The sequence below is a fragment of the Oncorhynchus mykiss genome, chromosome 27, assembly GCF_013265735.2.
Source record: "Oncorhynchus mykiss isolate Arlee chromosome 27, USDA_OmykA_1.1, whole genome shotgun sequence".
Lineage (NCBI taxonomy): Eukaryota > Metazoa > Chordata > Actinopteri > Salmoniformes > Salmonidae > Oncorhynchus > Oncorhynchus mykiss.
In genome coordinates, this window is record NC_048591.1 from 18,211,036 (window position 1) to 18,233,577 (window position 22,542).

A 22,542-nucleotide genomic window follows, 5' to 3' on the forward strand; every position below is an offset into this window, starting at 1 on the left:
CGCAGGGCGTGTCGTGCCGCTTCAAAAACGGCGTGCACAAGATGCAGGACCAGAACACTTTGCAGTGGGTCCATGGTCTCCACCAGGCCTGGGACATAGAGGACCTGGTTCGACTGGGGGGCCGGCTGAGGGCATGCTCCTACTACGCTGCCAGGGACCTCATGCAGGAAGCCTGTATCGTCTTCTGTCCCTACAACTACCTACTGGACCCCCTCATCAGGGAGAGCGTGAGTCTGGGGCTGGGGTGAGGAGGATGCAAGGTGGGGTGTGGGATGGAGGGAATTGTTGTTGGAGTAAGAGGAGTGAGGGATGAGGATGTAGGCCAGAAGAAAGGTGGTTTCACACAATTGAAGTATAGATGTGTTCTCCTTTACTTTTAGCTGAACATATTCCTTGACCACCACCTGGTCAAACACACTGCATGTCTACTGGGGGAGAAAAGGAGTGAGGGGAGGCTGTCTCTGTATGTCATATTTTCCCCTCCTCCCCTTCCCCTCCTCCCCTGCAGATGCAGATCAACCTGAAGGGTCAGATTCTGGTTCTGGATGAGGCCCACAACATAGAGGACTGTGCCAGGGAGAGTGCCAGCTACACCCTGAACAAACCCCAGCTGCTCTCTGCCAGGGAGGAGCTGGACGGCATGGTGACCCATAACATCAGACGCTCCAACCACGAACCCCTACGTGCCTTCTGCTGCTCCCTGCTCAAGTAAATAGACCCTAACCTCCTGGAGTTAGGTAGACCCTAACCCCTCTCGGTAGACCTTAACCCCTCTAGGTAGACCCTAACCCCTCTGGGTAGACCCTAACCTCCTGGAGTTAGATAGACCCTATCCCCTCTGGGTAGACCCTATCCCCTCTGGGTAGACCCTAACCCCTCTGGGTAGACCCTAACCCCTCTGGGTAGACCCTAACCCCTCTGGGTAGACCCTAACCCCTCTCGTTAGACCTAACTCCTCTCGTTAGACCCTAACCCCTCTCGTTAGACCCTAACCCCTCTGGGTAGACCCCAACCCCTCTGGGTAGACCCCAACCCCTCTGGGTAGAGCCTAACCCCTCTGGGTAGAGCCTAACCCCTCTGGGTAGAGCCTAATTCCTCTAGGTAGACCCTAACCCCTCATGGTAGACCCTAACCCCTATGGGTCTTCTGCTGCAGCCTGCTCAAGTAAGACCTCCCCCCTACTGAAACTACAGCAGTGTTTCTCTACCTGTCTATTTCTGGTGCATGTTTTTCTTTCTAGGCCAACACAATCACAACTGGTCTACTAATCAACACGTCTTGGTTAAACATTTATTTAAATGTAATCAATACTTCTAAAGAATATATTCACTAGACTTTCCTCAATATCAAACACTAGTTCTAAGATGGCTGCCTCTCATGGCTGTCTCTTCCTCCTGTGGTGTAGCTGGATGCAGGAGAGCTGCAGTGTTCTGGCTGAAAGGGAGTATGAGATGTCTTGTAAGGTGTGGAACGGCAAGGAGGTTCTGGGACTCTTCCACACCATGGGCATCACTGCTGACACTTTTGCCATGCTGCAGGTCAGATAATGTTGTTGACCACCTAGGTCTCCTCTCACCTGTCTCTCTGTCTCAGTCCCTGTCTTTTGATCTCTCTCACCTTCACCCCCTTTTTCTTTTTTGTTGCAATGTTTGTGTGTTTATAAAGGAGGTCTACAGCATCTCTCTTTTCTCCCCCATCTCTCTCCCTCCCTCATCTCTCCCCCGGTATAGAAACACCTGGCAGCGGTGTTGGAGAAGGAGGAGCGGGTTGGGCTGGTGAACGGGAGAGAGGACACCGTGGAGGTCCCCACCATCAGCTCAGCCAGCTCCTCTGTCCTCAAGAGTCTCTTCATGGTGCTGGACTTCCTCTACAGAGACAAGAGCAGGTCAGAGGCAGTCTGTGAACAAGTCTTTAACAATCAGTCAATATTTGTATTGTCCTAATTGGAACATGTGTATTGTAGTCAGGGTGGAAAAACAAGAGCAACACAACAACATACTACAAAATACATTATACAAACACTTTTCGATCACTGACGAAGACTTCTGTGCTGGTCATGTTCCCATGGTCAGGTTTGCAGAGGACTACCGCGTGGCGCTGCAGCAGTCCTACACCTGGACCACTGCTCCAGATGTGCCAGATGCTCAGGGCTTCTTCGCCAGGCCCAACCGCCGACGCCACAGTGCCAAGACCAAGACCCTCGTACACACACTCAGCTTCTGGTGCCTCAACCCTGCTGTGGTGAGTAGCAGGGAGGATGTACTGTATACTGTTTATTTGGGGGGGAAAGTACCTGTTACTGATAAGTAGCGTATTATTATATTACTTTGTCCTAAGGGGTGTGGTCTTTGTGTGTGTATGTGTGCGCGCGCGTGGCAGGCGTTCTCAGACCTTTCGGACAGTGTTCACAGCATCGTGTTGACCTCAGGCACATTGTCTCCTATGGGATCCTTCTCCTCAGAACTGGGGGTCAAGTTCTCTATCCAGCTAGAGGCCAGCCACGTCATCAGCAAGTCACAGGTCAGTAGAAATCTCTGCCTTCATTTCAGGTGTTATGGGTGGTGATTTTATCATAGTATCCAGAAACAGTCTGATTGATGGTTAACTATGCTCAGAAAGGAACTGGACTATGTAGCCAAGCAAAAAAAACCCAAATGAATAAGATTTGACTGGGTCTTGTCCTTCATGAATTTTATCCTGACAGAAGGGCAGCTTTACCCCCTCAATGTATAAACAGTCACAACCTGCATACTTGTCAGTTGGTATACCCCTGCTCAGTGTGTTCGGTCAGTGTCTGACATGTCCCTGTCCTTCCGCCAGGTGTGGGTGGGTACGCTGGGCTCTGGCCCCCAGGGGAGGAAGCTGTGTGCCACCTTCCAGCATGCTGAGACCTATGCCTTCCAGGATGAGGTGGGAGCCCTGCTGCTCAGGGTCTGCCAGGCTGTTGGAAGGGGAGTGCTCTGCTTTTTGCCCTCCTACAAGGTAAGACCAGTCTCTTTGCTAAAGTTAGTTCGGGGAGGTTTGAAATATTTCCAATTGATTTTTGTTTTCCGTATGCAAAACGTTTTGCTTAAGAACCACTGAGCTGATGTGATCCTTCACTCACCACTCTTTCTCTTGTTTAAAAACGTCTTCAGCTCCTACCGTTTACCACCAGGAGGGGCTAGAGACCACATATTGAGTTTGAATGTTTTAATGTACTCTCATGCTATCCTTGCTGTGTATAAGCAAATTTGGCACAACTGGTATGAGAAGGAAGTTGAGTTAATAAGTAGAGAGTAGAGACATTTTGTTTGATTTCAACAGAAAGATACATAAGATGTCGCCGACAGACATGGCAGCTCTGCTTCTGATATCACATTTACATAAGTATTCAGACCCTTTACTCAGTACTTTGTTGAAGCAACTTTGGCAGCGATTACAGCCTTGAGTCTTCTTGGGAATGACGCTACAAACTTGGCACACCTGTATTTGGAGAGTTTCTCACATTCTGCAGATCCTCTCAAGCTCTGTCAGGTTGGATGGGGAGCGTCGCTGCACAGCTATTTTCAGGTCTCTCCAGAGATGTTCGATCAGGTTCAATTCGGGTTCTGGCTGGGCCACTCAAAGACATTGAGACTTGTCCTGAAGCCTCTTCTGCGTTGCCTTGGCTGTGTGCTTAGGGTTGTTGTCCTGTTGGAATGTGAACCTTCGCGCCAGTCTGAGGTTCTGAGAGCTCTGGAACAGGTTTTCATCTCTTCAGCAGGTTTCCTTCTCTAGACTCCCAAGGGCTCCCGAGTGGGGCAGCGGTCTAAGGCACTGCATCTCAGTGCAAGAGGCGTCACTACAGTCCCTGGTTCGTAACCAGGCTGTATCACATCCGGCCGTAATTGGGAGTCCCATAGGCCTGCGCACAATTTGCCCAACGTTGTCCGGGTTTGGCCGAGGTAGGCTGTCATTGTAAATAAGAATTTGTTCTTAACTGACTTGCCTAGTTAAATAAATGTTAAATAAAAATAGACAGGTGTGTGCCTTTCCAAGTCTTGTCCAATAAATTGAATTTACCAAAGGTGGACTCTAATGAAGTTGTAGAAACATCTCAAGGATGATCAATGGAAACAGGATGCGCCTGAGCTTAATTTCGAGTCTCCTAGCAAAGGGTCTGAATACTTATTTCTGTTTTTGAATTTTTATACTTTTGCAAAAATGTCTAAACCAGTTTTCGCTTTGTCGTTATGTGGTGTTGTGTGTAGATTGAGGATTTTTTTTCTATTAAATCCATTTTAGAATAAGGCTGTAACGTAACAAAATGTGGAAAAAGTCCAGGGTTCTGAATACTTTCTGAAGGGACTGTACACTTTAATAATGTTTACATACTGTTTTACTCATGTTTTATGTATATACTGTATTCTGCTGTGTTCTAGTTAATGCCACTCCGACATTGCTCGTCCTAATATTTATACATTTCTTAATTCCATTGAGATTTGTGTGTGTTGTTGTGAATTGTTAAATACGACTGCACTGTTGGAGCTAGGAACACAAGCATTTTGCGACACCCACAGTAACATCTGCTAGATATGTGTATGTGACCAATGAAATTAGATTTTGATTTGAGTGACAAAGGAAGAGGTCCTAAGAGTCCATATATGGTGAGCAGCTGTAATGTAGAGTTAATGGGTATCTCTTAAATAGCGGTAAGCTAACAAATACCTTACATGAAACCCTGTATCCCCTTTCTGTTAACCAGACACTTCTAAGGGCCCATTGATAAATACTTGGTCCTCCTTTGATTGTTATGCTTTCCTCCATCAATAATAGATTTCCATTCAGTCTCTGTCACCAGTCCACTTATGGACTAGCTGGCTCACTCATGTCACTGTTGGCGTGTTGGAGCTCACACGTGCACACATACGAGTGTGTTACATGTGAAGGTTTGTTAGCGTTTTTGCACAGCGCTGCATACCTTTGTGTGGCCACTTGTGTGCCTGTTTAGTGTCTTACATTGCACTCATTCTTTATGCTTATATACAATAGGTCTATGGTTTGTATTTGACTCTTTGGTGTTGTCAAAGCGCCAGCTTTTCCTCTAGCTGACTATCCAGTTGAGACTTTATCATTGATATCAGAATATGAAAGGAAAGCTGACAGTCTCTTCTTAGGATCCAGTTTTGTCTCTTTCCCCTCTCATTTCCCCCCCAGCCATGACGCCAGGCGGGCAGAGACAGCCGCAGAACAACTCTGGGTGGATATTGTGTATTATTGATGGCTAGTGTAGGAGCTCTATGCCCTCTGCATTAATATTTAATGTGCAGACATTTGGAGCTTAAAGATGAAGAGATGAGGGGCTACTTGGGGTATTAATTGGAGAGTCTGAGGCCCTCTGGAGCCGGTGAGTCGTGTGTGTGTGTGTGAGACAGAGGATGGGTCATCTCCAGGCTTACCTCTTGTCAGTGTGTCTGGGTGATGCCTATCGGAGAGGCTGCAGTACTGAGAGACAGAGGCCACATTCACACAAAGGCCGTAGAGGCGTCCTCCTTCCCTCTCGGCTCTGTCTGTCGCCCTCTAACAGATACGCAGACACACTCTGAATGTGCATACGCCCACAGGACATACATTACAACTCAAGAACACACAGTTAAAGGTTCTCTCTCTCACGCTTGCTCGCACACGTGTGTGTGTGTGTGTGTGTGGGCATACACACACTCTCATGCAGACATTACACACTCAGACATCTCCCAGAGCCCTCCTGGAGCTGTGGTTTGTAGCACTTGAGTCTCAACAGCCCCCCAGTTAATGCCCATTAAAACCACGGTACCCCTCTGCCCGCGCCTCGCCCGCGCCTCGCCGTCTGGACGCACCGCTAGAGGAAAGGGACAAAACACACCGTTGGGGGTTGGGAAGAGAGGGGTGGAGAGGTGGGTTTATTAAAAAGTGGGATTTGCAGAGGTGAAAAGATTGCAGGGAAACGCAAGATGCTTTTAAAGCAGATTGAGATAAGGGCCATTAGGGGTGATGTCGCCTAGTTGTCTGTGTGAAGACGCAGCCGCGCTGGCGCCTGAAGGGGGCTGAGGAGGAGGCTGGGGGCATGCTCACACACACACACCCTGCTGTCTCCCGGCCACACTTAAGAGATTATTACTCAGCTGAAGGTGTGCGGTCATCTCTACAGTGTGTGTCTGTGTTTGTGGGCCACCTTGCTCAGGCAGGCACATATCCGTCTTTAAAGTTCCAGCTGAGATGATGTTTTATATGGCCTTTTACAGTGGGAACTTGAGGTGCGCTGCTGTTGTGGTCTAAATGTTTCACTAAGCTACAGCTTTAAAGGGGAATTCCACTCAAACTATATTTTGATATTTGTTTCATTAGTCCACTGTTGATACAGTCCCAAAATGTATAATTCAAGGCTGCAACACGTCTCCCGTTAATGTTTAATTCATACTATCGTCGCCCAAGACCAACTCCATTATTTATCAGGCACTAGGAGACAAGTGACGTGTCGCAACACAGCCCACCAACACTGGGGGGGAGCGGAAAGAGGTGAAATATGGAGATTTTGGGGGCATGGGGGGAGCGAAGACGTGCGAAAGAGAGGAAGTGTACAATTCAATGCCTAAGAGTGGCACTCGACCCTCCAGACCAGACAACGCAGAGATCCGGCCCACTCTACCATGTTGTTTATGACCAGAAGCTGAGCGACTCTTCTCACACACATACACCATACCCAGAAATCACTGTGAATTATTCACTGTTAGTTGTGCCTGTTTGTTACTCTGAGACTGGCTAAACACTGTAGTCCTCCTCATTCCATGTTGTTGCGTGGACCAACAGCATCTCAGGACTGCTGTGGAACCCTGTGGCATGTTTTGAATGAGGGGCCATGCTAGCACTGCCCTGCTGGAGAGCCAGTGGTTGTGGACTACACATTGCCACTAGGGGCCGGGGGTTTGATTCCCATGTTTTGAATGAGGGGCCATGCTAGCACTGCCCTGCTGGAGAGCCAGTGGTTGTGGACTACACATTGCCACTAGGGGCCGGGGGATTGATTCCCATATTTTGAACGAGGGGCCATGCTAGCACTGCCCTGCTGGAGAGCCAGTGGTTGTGGACTACACATTGCCACTAGGGGCCGGGGGTTTGATTCCCATATTTTGAACGAGGGGCCATGCTAGCACTGCCCTGCTGGAGAGCCAGTGGTTGTGGACTACACATTGCCACTAGGGGCCGGGGGTTTGATTCCCATGTTTTAAATGAGGGGCCATGCTAGCACTGCCCTGCTGGAGAGACAGTGGTTGTGGACTACACATTGCCACTAGGGGCCGGGGGTTTGATTCCCATGTTTTGAATGAGGGGCCATGCTAGCACTGCCCTGCTGGAGAGCCAGTGGTTGTGGACTACACATTACCACTAGGGTCCGGGGGTTTGATTCCCATGTTTTGAATGAGGGGCCATGCTAGCACTGCCCTGCTGGAGAGCCAGTGGTTGTGGACTACACATTACCACTAGGGTCCGGGGGTTTGATTCCCATGTTTGCAACCTTCAGTTTCTATTTCCTTCATATTTGTCTAAATTAAGTACAATACTGTTAAATTCAAAAGGAGCCATTTTACTTCGAAATGTGTGTGTGGTGGTTTGTCCTCTGTGGGGGTGCGCTGGGTCGTTCCTGTTGTGTTTGTGCACCTGGGCGCCAGCCGAGTGTGCAGATTGACATTTGCCGTAGCGCTTCAGCAGACCGCCCCAGACCGATGTGGGCCCAGTAGATACACCACCTCCCCGTCAGATAATGCCCTTAAATGAGTCATGAAGGCGAAGTTACACACACACACACACCATGGCACACCATGGCATCCTTCCAGTCATACTCTCTGTACTACGTGTGAACTCAGACACAAACTCTACACAGGTCCTCTCTTTGGTGTTCATAGGTTGCTTGAACATAGTTCTTGCAACATTTCATTAGCTGTCATTAGTTTGGTTGGATCAGTTGGAGGTCAAGGTGAGCTGTCTGGGAGAGGAGTCTTGATGAATAGCTAGGTGATTTTCACTTGTCTGCCTGCCTTTCCATAGAGTAGTGTAGCACAGTCTCCTCTCCTAGACCTAGCCAACCCTCCTTGTCTCCTCGTCTCCCTGCCAGGTCCCCAGTGTCCGGTCTGAAGTCACGAGCTCTGATGGTCGGCTAATGAGTAGCAACCTAGCGGTGCCGAAAGCCGTGGTCTGCCCTAGAAAGCCTATGTAAATTATGATCGCCATTCTGGCCAAACAAAATGTTTTTAGATGGACGTTACCATGATCCTTTGCGTTTTTGGAGGGGGCATTCAGCCCACTGAGGTATAAGGTTCAGCGATATGGCGCGCTTCAAATTCAAATACTTCCGGCTTCATGCACCATTGGTTGCATAGGAATACGTGGATGATGTCAGCGCTATCACTAGCTACTGGTTTTACTGTCTATGCTCCCTGCCTATTCTCTGCCCTGCCTCGCCTCGTCGCCTTTCAACCCGGCTCTACTCAGTCAAGATTAAGGAAAATCTGCTCAATATTAAATGGCAGCATCAGTCAGGGCAACGAGACACCGAATTGTTTGTCCCAAATGGCACCCTGTTCCCTATCAAGTACACTACTTTTATGGCCCGACTCAAAAATAGTGCACTATATATGGAGTAGGGTTCTATTTGGTTCACAGCCAGAGTGATGTTTACTCTTAGTGTCTGAGAGATAAAAGCATTAGGGACCATTACCCTGGGCCCTGCTGCAAGCCAAGGGGCTCCTGCTGGAGTGGCCTGACTGGATTGTATTTCGCCCCCCGCTTTTATAAGGGCTTTACAAATTACAGCTCAGGGAATGTAAACAACAAGCTCTGTACGTTTGTGCTGTTCAAGTGCATGTGTTCCTTCTGTGTCTCAAATGGGACCCTACTCCCTATATAGTGCACTACTACCATGTCCCATAGGCCTCTGGTCAAATGTAGTGCACTATATAGGGAATAGGGTGCCATTTGTGAAGCATACCCTGTGTTTTAAGAGCCCTGGCTGGCCTTTTATTATTGGGTTACGCTTCCCTTGTTATCAGGTTACTCGCTGTTCCCTGGCAGAAGTTTACGTCGGCTACATAAAGAACAATCCAAGATGCTGACTACAGTGACCCAGACCATCAATTAGATCAGCAAGAGAGTGAACTTCGCATGTCTCCTCTCCCCTCCTTGCTGGGAGCTTTTTCACCCTCTTCCCCCCCCCCCCCCTTTTTCTTCCTTTAATCGGCCTCTCCTCTGGTCTTCCTCAAGTGCAGCATGGAAGATAATGACTGTTTTGTTTCACATCCTAAAGTATATAACATGTAATAATTCACCCATTGTCAGTCAGGATTGGATCGAAAGCATTTGTTGGGACAACCCGTTTTGTGGAGGAGTTGTGGTGGTGGTTGACGAATGAAAAGCTGCTAAAAGAGCAGCCTTGTCGATGTAACGCTGAGGCTTTTGTGAAAGTGTCATGTTTTATTGATGGAAACTTTTCTGTTTCCCGGCCCTCCCGTTTGTTTTGTGGCGCTAAGCGAGGCGACCTGATGAAATCTGCCTCTGCTTCATTTCACAATCACAGGCAGGCTGTAGCTAGTCAGTCACCTTAGAGTGCCAGGAACTATAGGAACCATCCATCCATCCACCCTCTTGTAATGTTTCATTTCCCTTTTCTCACTTTGTTAGAGTAACCTACTAACTGCTTATCTATTTTTTTCGTACATAATTATTTGATCTAAACCACGTACTGCCTGGATTATTTTTGGTTATCGTCTCTGAGTACGCCGCTGCTCACTGACAGTAAACAGCACGTTTACACTTAACAAGGGACAGGGGGATAACGGGGCCCAAACAAACACCCCTTCCTCCCTTTCAGCTCTCTCCCCATCTCTCTCTTTGAATTTCTCTCTTTCGGTCAATCTCTCTGTCCTAGTCTCTCTCTGTATCTCACTTAACAGGGACAGCAAGGCCTGTATGAAAACCCCCTCTGTTTCGGCCTTCCCCATGTAGCCATATGCAAACCCAGCCCTGTTGTCCTGTTGTGAGAAGTTTTCCTGCTGACTGCAAGACACAAATAACTTCTACTTAACCCTTCGAACACATTTCCAAACCAATGAATAAGCTCTTTGATTGTGAAGCCATGTGAACAATCCGCTGTGGTGGAGACATGACTAGATCTCTGCTAGGAGCTGACGAGAGGGCTTTTAGATCAATGTTCCTCCCAAGAGAGACCGTGACTTTTGCACTAACCACAGCTACAGTGATTTTATTACGGATGGAGGAGGAGAGGAGTTTAAACGCTTCAACTTTGTGGAGGAAGGGGAGGGGGGAACTGAGCCATGGGAGGGCAAAAGGGGGAGAGCGGCTGGCTGGGGGGTTGGGGGGCGGAGGGGCTTCACGTGCCATCATGCTGTGAACTTTGTTTCAGACTTTAAGACACACACACACAAACCTGCAGTGTCTGGGTGCCAAGCTGTCAGGACAGTGTACTGTACTGTGTATCCCTGAACAGATTCAAGGTGCACCCACTAACTCTAAAAACAGTTTAGAGTTGTAGAAAGGAAACCTGGAAACCTATTTCTCTGTATGTCATGTGAGAGGAGTATATTATGCTGCTATGTGAAAGGTTTTCTCAGGGTGCTCTAGTGTGGACCACATGGTCTAATATGGCCCTAGGTTTTCCTCCTGTTTACTGTAGTCTCAACTCCTGCTCTGTTGCTTCATTAGGTCATTAACTTCATTGGGATAGGGGGCAGAATTTTCACTTTTGGATGAAAAGCGTGCCCAGAGTAAACTGCCTGCTACTCAGTCCCAGATGCTAATATATGCATTATTAGTAGTATTGGATAGAAAACACTCTGAAGTTTCTAAAACTGCTTGAATGATGTCTGTGAGTATAACAGAACTCATATGGCAGGCAAAACCCTGAGAAAAAAATCCAACCAGGAAGTGGGAAATCTGAGGTTTGTAGTTTTTCAACTCAGCCCCTATTGACGATAGTGGGATATTGGTCATCTTGCACTTCCTAAGGCTTCCACTAGATGTCAACAGTCTTTAGAACGTTGTTTCAGGCGTCTACTGTGAAGGGGGGCTGAATGAAAGGGGAATGAGTCAGAGGTCTGCCAGCAGCCACGAGCTCGTGACGCGCGGTCATGTGAAAGTTACCTCGCGTTCCATTGCTTTTCTACAGACAAAGGAATTCTCCGGTTGGGACATTATTGAAGATTTATGTTAAAAACATCCTAAAGATTGATTCTATACTTCGTTTGATATGTTTCTACGACCAGTAATATAACTTTTTGGACTTTTCCCAGACCGGTTAATACCCATGTGAAGAATAGCTTCTATCCCATAATGGTGCCAAGCATGATTCATGTTAGCACCAATTGATAGTTATTTATTTATTTATTTATTTATTTATTTATTTATTGGAAGGTTATGTAGTGTAGACTTCAGGAATTTGCTGTTGACTGAGTTTGGAAAATTAGTAACAAAAATATGAATTGAAAAAGATATGAACAAATCACATTGTTTAATATTGTTGATGCATGCATGAAGCCCTGATCAATTTGCTGGTGTTCTGTTTTCCTAGATGCTGGACAAGCTGCGTGACCGCTGGACCAACACAGGGCTGTGGGAGAAGCTGGAGGAGAGGAAGACTGTGATCACAGAGCCCAGAGGAGGAGGGAAGGGAGACTTTGATGAGCTGCTGCAGGTGTACTATGATGCCATCAGAATCAGTGGAGAGTTTGCAGGGGACAGAGGTGAGACTGGGCTGTGTCTCTTTATTTCATTCTATCTCTCGCTCTCTTCTTCTCTCTGTCTGTCTGTCTATCTCTTCTCTGCCAGGGATTACAGAGCACCGATTTGTTAATTCAGCATTGAGTAGCTGTGCACAAACAGTTATAAAATGTTTGGTGTTGGGTACCTTTGGTGTTGTTTCTGCCCCTCCCTCAGATGGAGCTCTGCTGATGGCAGTATGTAGAGGGAAGGTGAGTGAAGGACTGGACTTCACAGACGACAACGCCAGAGCAGTGGTCACCATCGGCATCCCCTTCCCCAACATCAAGGACCTGCAGGTAAGAACCAGAGACCGAGGTCAGAGGTGGCTCAACGTCTTGGTGGTGAGCCTCATCGGGTCTGTTTAACAGCAGAGGACCCAGAGGGACAGAGAGAGACCCATGTTTACAGTTGTCCAGCCAGTCACATACAGGTGGAGAGACCATCTCCCTCCTGCAGGTTAGACTTTGTGCTTCACAGAATCTGCTGTGTGCCAATGTATTTTCCTACAGACCTCCAGTGCCAACCCTGAAAACGTTCTGTTCTGTACACAGGTGTACACACACAAACAAAAAGCATATCCTCCTCTTTTTTGGTGATCTGTAAAATAATCTCAGTGATTGTTCTGTTAGATAGAGCTGACCTTTGTTTTTACCCTCCTCCTCTACTCTCCCTCCTCTCTCCATCCTTCCTTACCTTTTTGTCATGGCCCAGTGTTGCCTAATAAATCAGTCTGATACCAGCTTTCTGGGTACACAGTCTGAATTAAAGCACTGCAAACACTTGTAAAGTTCTCTTACAAGCCAGATAATATATAGCATTTGAACTTACTCTAAGTTGTCTGTGTGATTGTTTCTTTGAGTCGAAAGAAATGTCCACAGGAAAGTACTATTATTATTATTTAACTTTTCAAAACGCTGGTAATGCTGTGGAGATTTCCATCACCTTGTACATGCACAAAACCATGTAAACCGCTTTGACTTTGGTTGGCATGCATGCATCACGTGTACTTTCATCATTGTGTGCATGCCTTAGGTGATGATGAGCAAATTATGATAGCCACACACAGAGACATGCGGGTTAGTAACACCTTTCTGAGGATATTTTGTCTCATATTTCCACCCAAAATAAGGACGAAATCAGCAGACCACAGATAAGTTCAAATGAAGTTTGTGATGAGCAGGTCAAGGTTGCGAGGCCCAACATCAGTATTTAGCCTTATGTAGCCCGCTCGCAGCTCCCTTTTGAGTAGCCCTTGAGGGATGGGAGATGGCTAGATGTGGCCGAAGACTGGAGAGAGCTATGGGCTCCCCTTGTCCTTCTCATGCTGAGAAACAGGTTCACCCAATAGCACAGCAGATCTTTTCTGTTAAATTCTCTCTCCTTTCCTCTTCTCTACTGAGTAAATAGGATAAATGGCAGGTCGCATGTCAGCTGCCCCAGAGGAGCCATGAGCGGGTGTAAAGGTCTGTCTCTTGCTTTTTATTTTCTTTATACTTTTCTTTTTTCTTTTTCTCTATTCTTTCCTTTCTTCTCGTGGTGTGTCAGCTGCCTGCCCTGGCCCCAGAGGAGCCCTTAGGGGTGGTAAGGTCTGCTAGCTGACCCCCATTACCAGAAGAAGGGACTGGACATGACACTAATGACTGTCAGGGCCAGGTCACTGTATGTCCCCACGGCCCCTCTGACAGCTATGCTAAAACAACCCAGCGGGCACCGGGCAGGCAGTAAGCCACAGGTATACAGCAACACAACGCTGTCCCGGCTGTGACAGGGATCTTATAGGGGGGTCAGATACATACTCGCATGCTCATATGACACATGTAGTGCACACTTTCTGTCTCGCACAACTACACTCAAATTGTCTCACTCACATGCCCAGAGCCACAAAAATACATACTGTATATTCTCACTCTCCCACCTGTTTAACATTTCTACCTTTACCCAAGCACATATAGACAGTCCCTTCTCAGAACACATTAACTTGGACTTACTCCCCCTGTCCCACATTTCTAACATGCTTATGTAGACCCCTCATGTAGTGTGGACGCCTACCTTCGTGCCTAGACTGCTTTTCCCAGACTCGACTCTCAGCAAAACTTTTTAAGGTTTTAACCGACTCACAGAGCAGCACTGCGTTTACTAGCCTTTTATCGTGCCTGAGATCAAAGGTGAACTGGAAACAGTCCTCCACACCGAAAGCTTTGCTAAGCTGCTATTACATCAAGTACGCATTCCAAATGGAACCCTATTCCCTATTTAGTGCACTACTTTTGACCTTAGCCGTGCACTACTGTATATAGGGTACAGGCTGCCTTTTGGGACGCACCCAATGTTACATTATACACATGTAGAGTAGTCCCCCCCCCCCCCAACAGGCATGTCTTAGAATATGCAGCCGTTTGTGTGTGTGTGTGTGTGTGTGAGGGAGGGAGGGAGGGAGGGAAAGAAACAATCCTCTGGCTTAACAGGCAATAAAAGGACACTTACAGCTGATATGGCATCTCTGTTTGCTTAATGAGGAGCACAGCAGACATTTAAAGACACTGAATACTGTTTTATAGAGACCTGGTGTCTCTGCTTTGATACTTTATGGAGGAGGAGGACCAGACAGTTTGATCCTATGTTGTTGAGTGGGAGACACTTTGGAATTTTGGTGTGTGTGTGTGAGTGCGTCCTGGTTAGGTGCTTGTGCGTGTGTGTTCACGTCACACAGGGACACACTGAGGACGAGGCACCCAGCTGTCAGCTCTGCCACATTAGGTAGATGGAGCGCTCCATAATCTCACTGACAGGCACAAGATGGTTAAGACTGCCAGGGGCACACACACACGAACGGGTCCGCTCAACTGCAAACCATGCTTGCTGGTCAAATGTATGTTTTTAAGCATGAACAGGTAGCGGTGGGAGGACCGGGCCAAAGCAAGCGAGCGACTAGCGATCTCCTGACATTTTAACTAATCCCTTCTAGCTGGAGGTTTCTTTCACTTTCAGGAGGAGATTCGCTAGAAGCTAGAATTGGCTTTTTCACATATGCATCCTGTCATGTCAGATCTGGTGTTGACATGGTGCAGGGATGTGAAGGGGGGGATGCTGAAATGGACTCCCATTGGATTTCGATGACATTGGCGGCTCGGGGCTACTGGCCATTTCCGTTAGTTTCGTGGTCTCAGAAGTAGATGCGTCAACCCCTCTAGTTGACAGGAGACGACATCTCATCTCACCATACAGCTGCTAGCCTGCGCCTCGTGAGCCCAAATAACATGAGGTAGTATACATCTGGCCAGCAAGAAAATAGCATGGCTACTGCAGGTCCATTTTGACATGGTAAAGTGTTTCTTAATAAATAAATAAAAGGTGATCTAGTTCCTGCTCCTTTTTATTTGGTTCAGATCAAATATGTGTACTGAGTATGGACGGACTCATTCAGATTCAGAACTCGAATGTCCTCAGAGGCAATTCATCTTGCAGCAGTCATAAAACATATAACATCTAAAAATGTTTTTTTTTACAAATAGGCAGGGTAAGTGCAACTTCATAGTGCAATTACACCAACATTTGTTAAATTACAGAATTGCATTCTGAATAAAAGAGACCTTGGCCCTATTTTTTTTAACCTTAGGTAGTCTGTACTATAGTTCGACCGATTAATCGCGATGGGCCGATTTTAATATTTTCATAACAATCGGAAATCGGTATTTTTGGACACCGATTTTGCCTATTTTTTTATACCTTTATTTAATCTTTATTTAACTAGGCAAGTCAGTTAATAACACATTCTTACTTTCAATGACGGCCTAGGAACAGTGGGTTAACTGCCTTGTTCAGGGGCAGAACGACAGATTTTCACCTTGTCAGCTCGGGGGATCCATTCTTACAGTTAGTTCTAGTTCAACGCAATAACGACCTGCCTCTCTCGTTGCACTCCACAAGGAGACTGACTGCCTGTTACGCGAATGCAGTAAGCCAAGCTAAGTTGCTAGCTAGCATTAAATGTATCTTCTAAAAAAACAATCAATCAATCAATCATAATCACTAGTTAACTACACATGGCTGATGATATTATCTAGCGTGTCCTGCGTTGCATATAATCTGACTAAGCATACAAGTATCTGACTGAGCGGAGAAGGCAGAAGCAGGCGCATAAACATTCATTCAAACAGCACTTCCGTGCGTTTTGCCAGCAGCTCTTCGTTGTGCGTCAAGCATTGCGCTGTTTATTACTTCAAGCCTATCAACTCCCGAGATGATGTTGGTGTAACCGAAGTGAAATGGCTAGCTAGTTAGCGCGCGTTAATAGCGTTTCAAACATCACTCGCTCTGAGCCTTGGAGTGGTTGTTACCCAACACTCCCACTTTTGTGGAGTGATGGGTAACGCTGCTTCGAGGTTGGCTGTTGTCGTTGTGTTCCTGGTTCGAGCCCAGGGAGGAGCGAGGAGAGGGACGGAAGCTATACTGGCAATACAAAAGTGCATATAAGAACAAAGGTTAATGAAATACAAATGGTATAGAGGGAAATAGTCCTATAATTCCTATAATAACTACAACCTAAAACTTCTTACCTGGGAATATTGAAGACTCATGTTAAAAGGAACCACCAGCTTTCATATGTTCTCATGTTCTGAGCAAGGGACTTAAACGTTAGCTTTCTTACATGGCACATATTGCACTTTCACTTTCTTCTCCAACACTGCATTATTTAAACCAAATTGAACATGTTTCATTATTTATTTGAGGCTAAATAGATTTTATTGATACATTATATTAAGTTGAAATAAGTGTTAATTCAGTATTGTTGTAATTGTCATTATTACAAATAAATAAATAACAAATCCGATTAATCGGTATCGGCTTTCTTGGTCCTCCAATAATCGGTATCGGCGTTGAAAAATCATAGTCGGTCGATCTCTAGTCTGTACCTGCGTTCAGTGGGATGGAGCTGGAATTCAGGGTGGAGTGGATGGGAAGATTCAACCGCTATTTGATTGGCCCTCTGGAGGGTTCTGCCCAGGTAGAGAGATGACAGTTGATGCTGTTGTTGCCCCATTATTTTTCCACAAGTCCTGACTATCTTTCTCAACCCATTTTTCTGTGCAAACTTGATATTCCCAAACCAGCAGGTCAAACAGTGGGACAGAATGGTCTCAATGAATGATTTATAAAACAGACTCATGATGGTTAGATCAACATTAAAAAAGTGCCTTTTCTGTAGGCCATGTGGACGTCCAGTTATGACACATCATCTCTCCCAGGACAGAAAGCAGAGAGAGGGGAGCAGTGTGTACACGCCTGTGTCGTTAGGGGTCATGGTGCTCTGGGCTGTGAACACACGGCACCTACCTGTCAGTCCCTGTTAGAGCCCTGTTCACCGGCATGTCCCATATGTCCCGCCCGTCAGACGCCATATGAACTTTTCACTTGTCAATCCCGAAAGGTTAGCGCTGAAAGTCCAGGACTGATGGATGGATGCAAATTGATGGCGATAGATGCCTTTGTGGCCTTTTTGTGGCATAGCTTGTTGCTTGTCTTGTGTAGACTGGACCACCTTTTCTGCCCCAACTACCTCCTGTCTCACCACCTCCTTGCCTGTTTGCTCAATCCCCCCATCTTTCACAACAGATCTGTCTACCACACCACCTTCTTCATCACTTGTATTGACTAGACCCCCTCCTACCTCTCGTCTCTTCTTCACCCCTGCTGTATCCTCCCTTTATTCCCCCTTTCACAACAGATCTGTCTGAGGGGGCATTCTAGGCAGGCAATAATAAACCTCTTCAGGCCCTATGTATTTTTTAACAGGGTTGGCGTCTCCCCCTGAGCTCCCTGTCTGCCCCTCACCTTCCCACTCCACAGCCCACATTAATCACATTAGTGGTCAGTGGATGAGCCCTGCCTGATGCCTGAATGGTGCTGGATGGCAGGTCAGAGCACAGGTGATAGCCCACAGCTATGGTTAGCCTCCCAGCCACTGGGGCACATTTGGTGGTTTTGGGGTGTCTGACGGGTAGCGATTGATTTGTCCTTCTCACTTCATGTCAAAGATAATGCTCCGGGCTACACAAGATATATTCAAATGTCATGATTTTGGAAAATCGAAGGCTGCTTCAGTTCAACATTAATTTATTGATCCCCAACCAAGACATTTGATTGCAAATATTTTCTCTTATATATATATATATATATATATATATATATATATATATATATATATATATATATATATATATATATACTGCTCAAAAAAATAAAGGGAACACTAAAATAACACATCCTAGATATGAATGAATGAAATATTCTTATTAAATACTTTTTTCTTTACATAGTTGAATGTGCTGACAACAAAATCACACAAAAATTATCAATGGAAATCAAATTTATCAACCCATGGAGGTCTGGATTTGGAGTCACACTCAAAATTAAAGTGGAAAACCACACTACAGGCTGATCCAACTTTGATGTAATGTCCTTAAAACAAGTCAAAATGAGGCTCAGTAGTGTGTGTGGCCTCCACGTGCCTGTATGACCTCCCTACAACGCCTGGGCATACTCCTGATGAGGTGGTGGATGGTCTCTTGAGGGATCTCCTCCCAGGCCTGGACTAAAGCATCCGCCAACTCCTGGACAGTCTGTGATGCAACGTGGCGTTGGTGGATGGAGCGAGACATGATGTCCCAGATGTGCTCAATTGGATTCAGGTCTGGGGAACGGGCGGGCCAGTCCATAGCATCAATGCCTTCCTCTTGCAGGAACTGCTGAAACACTCCAGCCACATGAGGTCTAGCATTGTCTTGCATTAGGAGGAACCCAGGGCCAACCGCACCAGCATATGGTCTCACAAGGGGTCTGAGGATCTCATCTCGGTACCTAATGGCAGTCAGGCTACCTTTGGCCAGCACATGGAGGGCTGTGCGGCCCCCCAAAGAAATGCCAGCCCACACCATGACTGACCCACCGTCAAACCGGTTATGCTGGAGGATGTTGCAGGCAGCAGAACGTTCTCCACGGCGTCTCCAGACTCTGTCACGTCTGTCACGTGCTCAGTGTGAACCTGCTTTCATCTGTGAAGAGCACAGGGCGCCAGTGGCGAATTTGCCAATCTTGGTGTTCTCTGGGAAATGCCAAACATCCTGCACGGTATTGGGCTGAAAGCACAACCCCCAACTGTGGACGTCGGGCCCTCATACCACCCTCATGGAGTCTGTTTCTGACCGTTTGAGCAGACACATGCACATTTGTGGCCTGCAGGAGGTCATTTTGCAGGGCTCTGGCAGTGCTCCTCCTTGCACAAAGGCGGAGGTAGTGGTCCTGCTGCTGGGTTGTTGCCCTCCTACGGCCTCCTCCACGTCTCCTGATGTACTGGCCTGTCTCCTGGTAGCGCCTCCATGCTCTGGACACTACGCTGACAGACACAGCAAACCTTCTTGCCACAGCTCGCATTGATGTGCCATCCTGGATGAGCTGCACTACCTGAGCCACTTGTGTGGGTTGTAGACTCCGTCTCATGCTACCACTAGAGTGAAAGCACCGCCAGCATTCAAAAGTGACCAAAACATCAGCCAGGAAGCATAGGAACTGAGAAGTGGTCTGTGGTCACCACCTGCAGAACCACTCCTTTATTGGGGGTGTATTGCTAATTGCCTATCATTTCCACCTGTTGTCTATTCCATTTGCACAACGGCATGTGAAATGTATTGTCAATCAGTGTTGCTTCCTAAGTGGACTGTATATACAGTGCATTCAGAAAGTATTCAGACCCCTCAACTTTTTCCACATTTTGTTACCTTTTAGCCTTATTCTAAACTTGATTAAATTATTTGTTATCCTCATCAAGCTACATAACCCATAATGACAAAGCAAAGGTTTTTAGAAAGTTTAGCAAATGTATAAAACATGTATAAAAACTCACATCACATTTAAATAAGTATTCAGACCCTTTACTCAGTACTTTGTTGAAGCACTTTGGCAGCGATTATAGTTTCTAGTCTTCTTGGGCATGACGTTACAAGCTTGGCCCACCTGAATTTGGGGAGTTTGTCCCATTCTTCTCTCCTCAAGCTCTGTCAGGTTGGATGGGGAGCGTCACTGCACAGCTATTTTCAGGTCTCTCCAGAGATGTTCGATCAGGTTAAATTCCGGGCTCTGGCTGGGCCTCTCAAGTACATTCAGAGACTTGTCCCGAAGCCTCTCCTGTGTTGTCTTGGCTGTGTGCTTAGGGTCATTGTCCTGTTGGAAGGTGAACCTTCGCCCCCAGTCTAAGGTCATAAGCGTTTTGGAACAGGTTTTCATCAAGGATCTCTGTACTTTGCTCCGTTCATCTTCCCCTCAATCCTGACTTGTCTCCCAGTCCTTGCCGCTGAAAAACATCCCCATAGCATGATGCTGCCACCAACATGCTTCAGCGTAGAGATAGTGTCAGGTTTCTACCAGGCGTGGTGTTTGAAATTCAAGCCAAAGAGTGCAGTCTTTGTTTCATCAGGGAAACTTGTTTCTCATGGTCTGAGAGTCCTTTAGGTGCCTTTTGGCAAAACTCAAGCTGGCTGTCATGTGCCTTTTCCTGGGGAGTGGCTTCCGTCTGGCCACTCTACCATAAAGGTGGAGTGCTGCAGAGATGGTTGTCCTTCTGGAATGTTCTCCCATCTCCACAGAGGAACTCTGAAGCTCTGTCAAAGTGACCATCAGGTTCTTGGTCACCTTCCTGACCAAGGCCCATCTCCCCCGATTTCTCAGTTTGGCAGGGTGGCCAGCTCCAGGAAGAGTTGGTGGTTCCAAATTTCTTCCATTTATGTGTTCTTAGGGACCCTCAATAGTGCAGAAATGTTTTGATTCCCTTCCCCAGGTCTGTGCCTCGACACAATCCTGTCACTGAGCTCTACGGACAATTCCTTTGACCTCATTGCTTCATTTTTGCTCTGATATGCACAATTTGCAAAACTGTCTAAAAACCTGTTTTCACTTTGTTGTTATAGTGTATTGTGTGTAGATTGTAGAGGATTTTTTATTTGATTTAATCCATTTTAGAACAAGGCTGTAATGTAACTAAATGTGGAATAAGTAAAGGGGTCTGAAAATTTTTTGAATGAACTATATAAACTCAGCAAAAAATAAACGTCCTCTCACATCCTCTATTTTCAGCAAAGTTAACATGTGTAAATATTTGTATGAACATAACAAGATTCAACAACTGAGACATAAACTGAACAGGTTCCACAGACATGTGACTAACAGAAATGGAATAATGTGTCCCTGAACAAAGGGGGGGTCAAAATCTAAAGTAAGACAGTATCTGGTGTGGCCACCAGCTGCATTAAGAACTGCAGTGCATCTCCTCATGGACTGCACCAGATTTGCCAGTTCTTGCTGTGAGGTTCTTGCTGTGAGATGTTACCCCACTCTTCCACCAATGCACCTGCAAGCTCCCGGACATTTCTGGGGGGAATGGCCCTAGCCCTCACCCTCCGATCCAAGTGGTTCCAGACGTGCTCAATGGGATTGAGATCTGGGCTCTTCACTGGCCATGGCAAAACACTGACATTCCTCTCTTGCAGGAAATCACGCACAGAACGAGCAGTATGGCTGGTGGCATTGTCATGCTGGAGGGTCATGTCAGGATGAGCCTGCAGGAAGGGTACCACATGAGGGAGAAGGATGTCTTCCCAGTAACGCACAGTGTTGAGATTGCCTGCAATGACAACAAGCTCAATCCAATGATGATGTGACACACCGCCCCAGATCATGATGGACCCTCCACCTCCAAATCGATCCCGCTCCAGAATACAGGCCTCAGTGTAACGCTCATTCCTTCAACGATAAACGCGAATCCAACCATCACCCCTGGTGAGACAAAACCACGACTCGTGAGAGAAAAGCACTTTTTGCCATTCCTGTCTGGTCCAGCGGCGGTGGGTTTGTGCCCATATGTGACGTTGTTGCCGGTGATGTCTGGTGAGGACCTGCCTTACAACAGGCCTACAAGCCCTCAGTCAAGCCTCTCTCAGCCTATTACGGACAGTCTGAGCAGTGATGGAGGATTGTGCGTTCTTGGTGTAACTCGTGTGTACCGATGTGCTGTTCGGATGTACCGATCCTGTGCAGGTGTTGTTACACGTGGTCTGCCACTGTGAGGACGATCAGCTGTCCGTCCTGTCTCCCTGTAGAGCTGTCTTAGGCATCTCACAGTACGGATGTTGCAATTTATTGCCCTGGCCACATCTGCAGTCCTTTTTGCAGCATGCCTAAGGCACGTTCACGCAGATGAGCAGGGACCTTGGGCATCTTTCTTTTGGTGTTTTTCAGAGTCAGTAGAAAGGCCTCTTTAGTGTCCTAAGTTTTCATAACTGTGACCTTAATTGCCTACCGTCTGTAAACTGTTAGTGTCTTAACGACCGTTCCACAGGTGCATGTTCATTAATTGTTTATGGTTCATTGAACAAGCATGGGGAACGGTGTTTAAACCCTTTGCAAGTGAAGTTATTTGGATTTTTACGAATTATCTTTGAAAGACAGGGTCCTGAAAAGGGGATGTTTCTTGTTTTGCTGAGTTTATATAATACATTTTATTCATACATGTTCAGTTTTACAGACAGATAACAGCAAACAATAGCATAACAACCCCCCCCCCCCCCCTTGAAAGAAACCCCATAAAACAACAGCAATGCTCTTATACAAAAAAATGGATAGAGTAGAAAATAATCGTTACCATGCTTCATTGAAATTTGACACAAGCAGAATATGCTCCATTAAAAATGAAGTAGGCTACTATGGATCGGGGTGGATTGCCGA

At 46.7% G+C, this 22,542-nt stretch overlaps 1 protein-coding gene across 6 annotated transcripts in view; it reads left to right on the forward strand.

Annotated features, from left to right (window-relative positions):
• Nucleotides 1–22,542, forward strand: part of brip1 (BRCA1 interacting protein C-terminal helicase 1) — a 42,431-nt gene that overhangs the window by 10,240 nt on the left and 9,649 nt on the right. For all 6 annotated transcript variants that reach the window (XM_036965141.1, XM_036965144.1, XM_036965139.1 and 3 more), the window contains exons 8-16: nucleotides 6–227; nucleotides 509–708; nucleotides 1,406–1,538; nucleotides 1,731–1,885; nucleotides 2,073–2,241; nucleotides 2,380–2,520; nucleotides 2,821–2,982; nucleotides 11,579–11,750; nucleotides 11,944–12,065. In XM_036965141.1, the coding sequence (XP_036821036.1) occupies nucleotides 6–227; nucleotides 509–708; nucleotides 1,406–1,538; nucleotides 1,731–1,885; nucleotides 2,073–2,241; nucleotides 2,380–2,520; nucleotides 2,821–2,982; nucleotides 11,579–11,750; nucleotides 11,944–12,065 (1,476 nt within the window). The remainder of the gene's footprint in view (nucleotides 1–5; nucleotides 228–508; nucleotides 709–1,405; nucleotides 1,539–1,730; nucleotides 1,886–2,072; nucleotides 2,242–2,379; nucleotides 2,521–2,820; nucleotides 2,983–11,578; nucleotides 11,751–11,943; nucleotides 12,066–22,542) is intronic.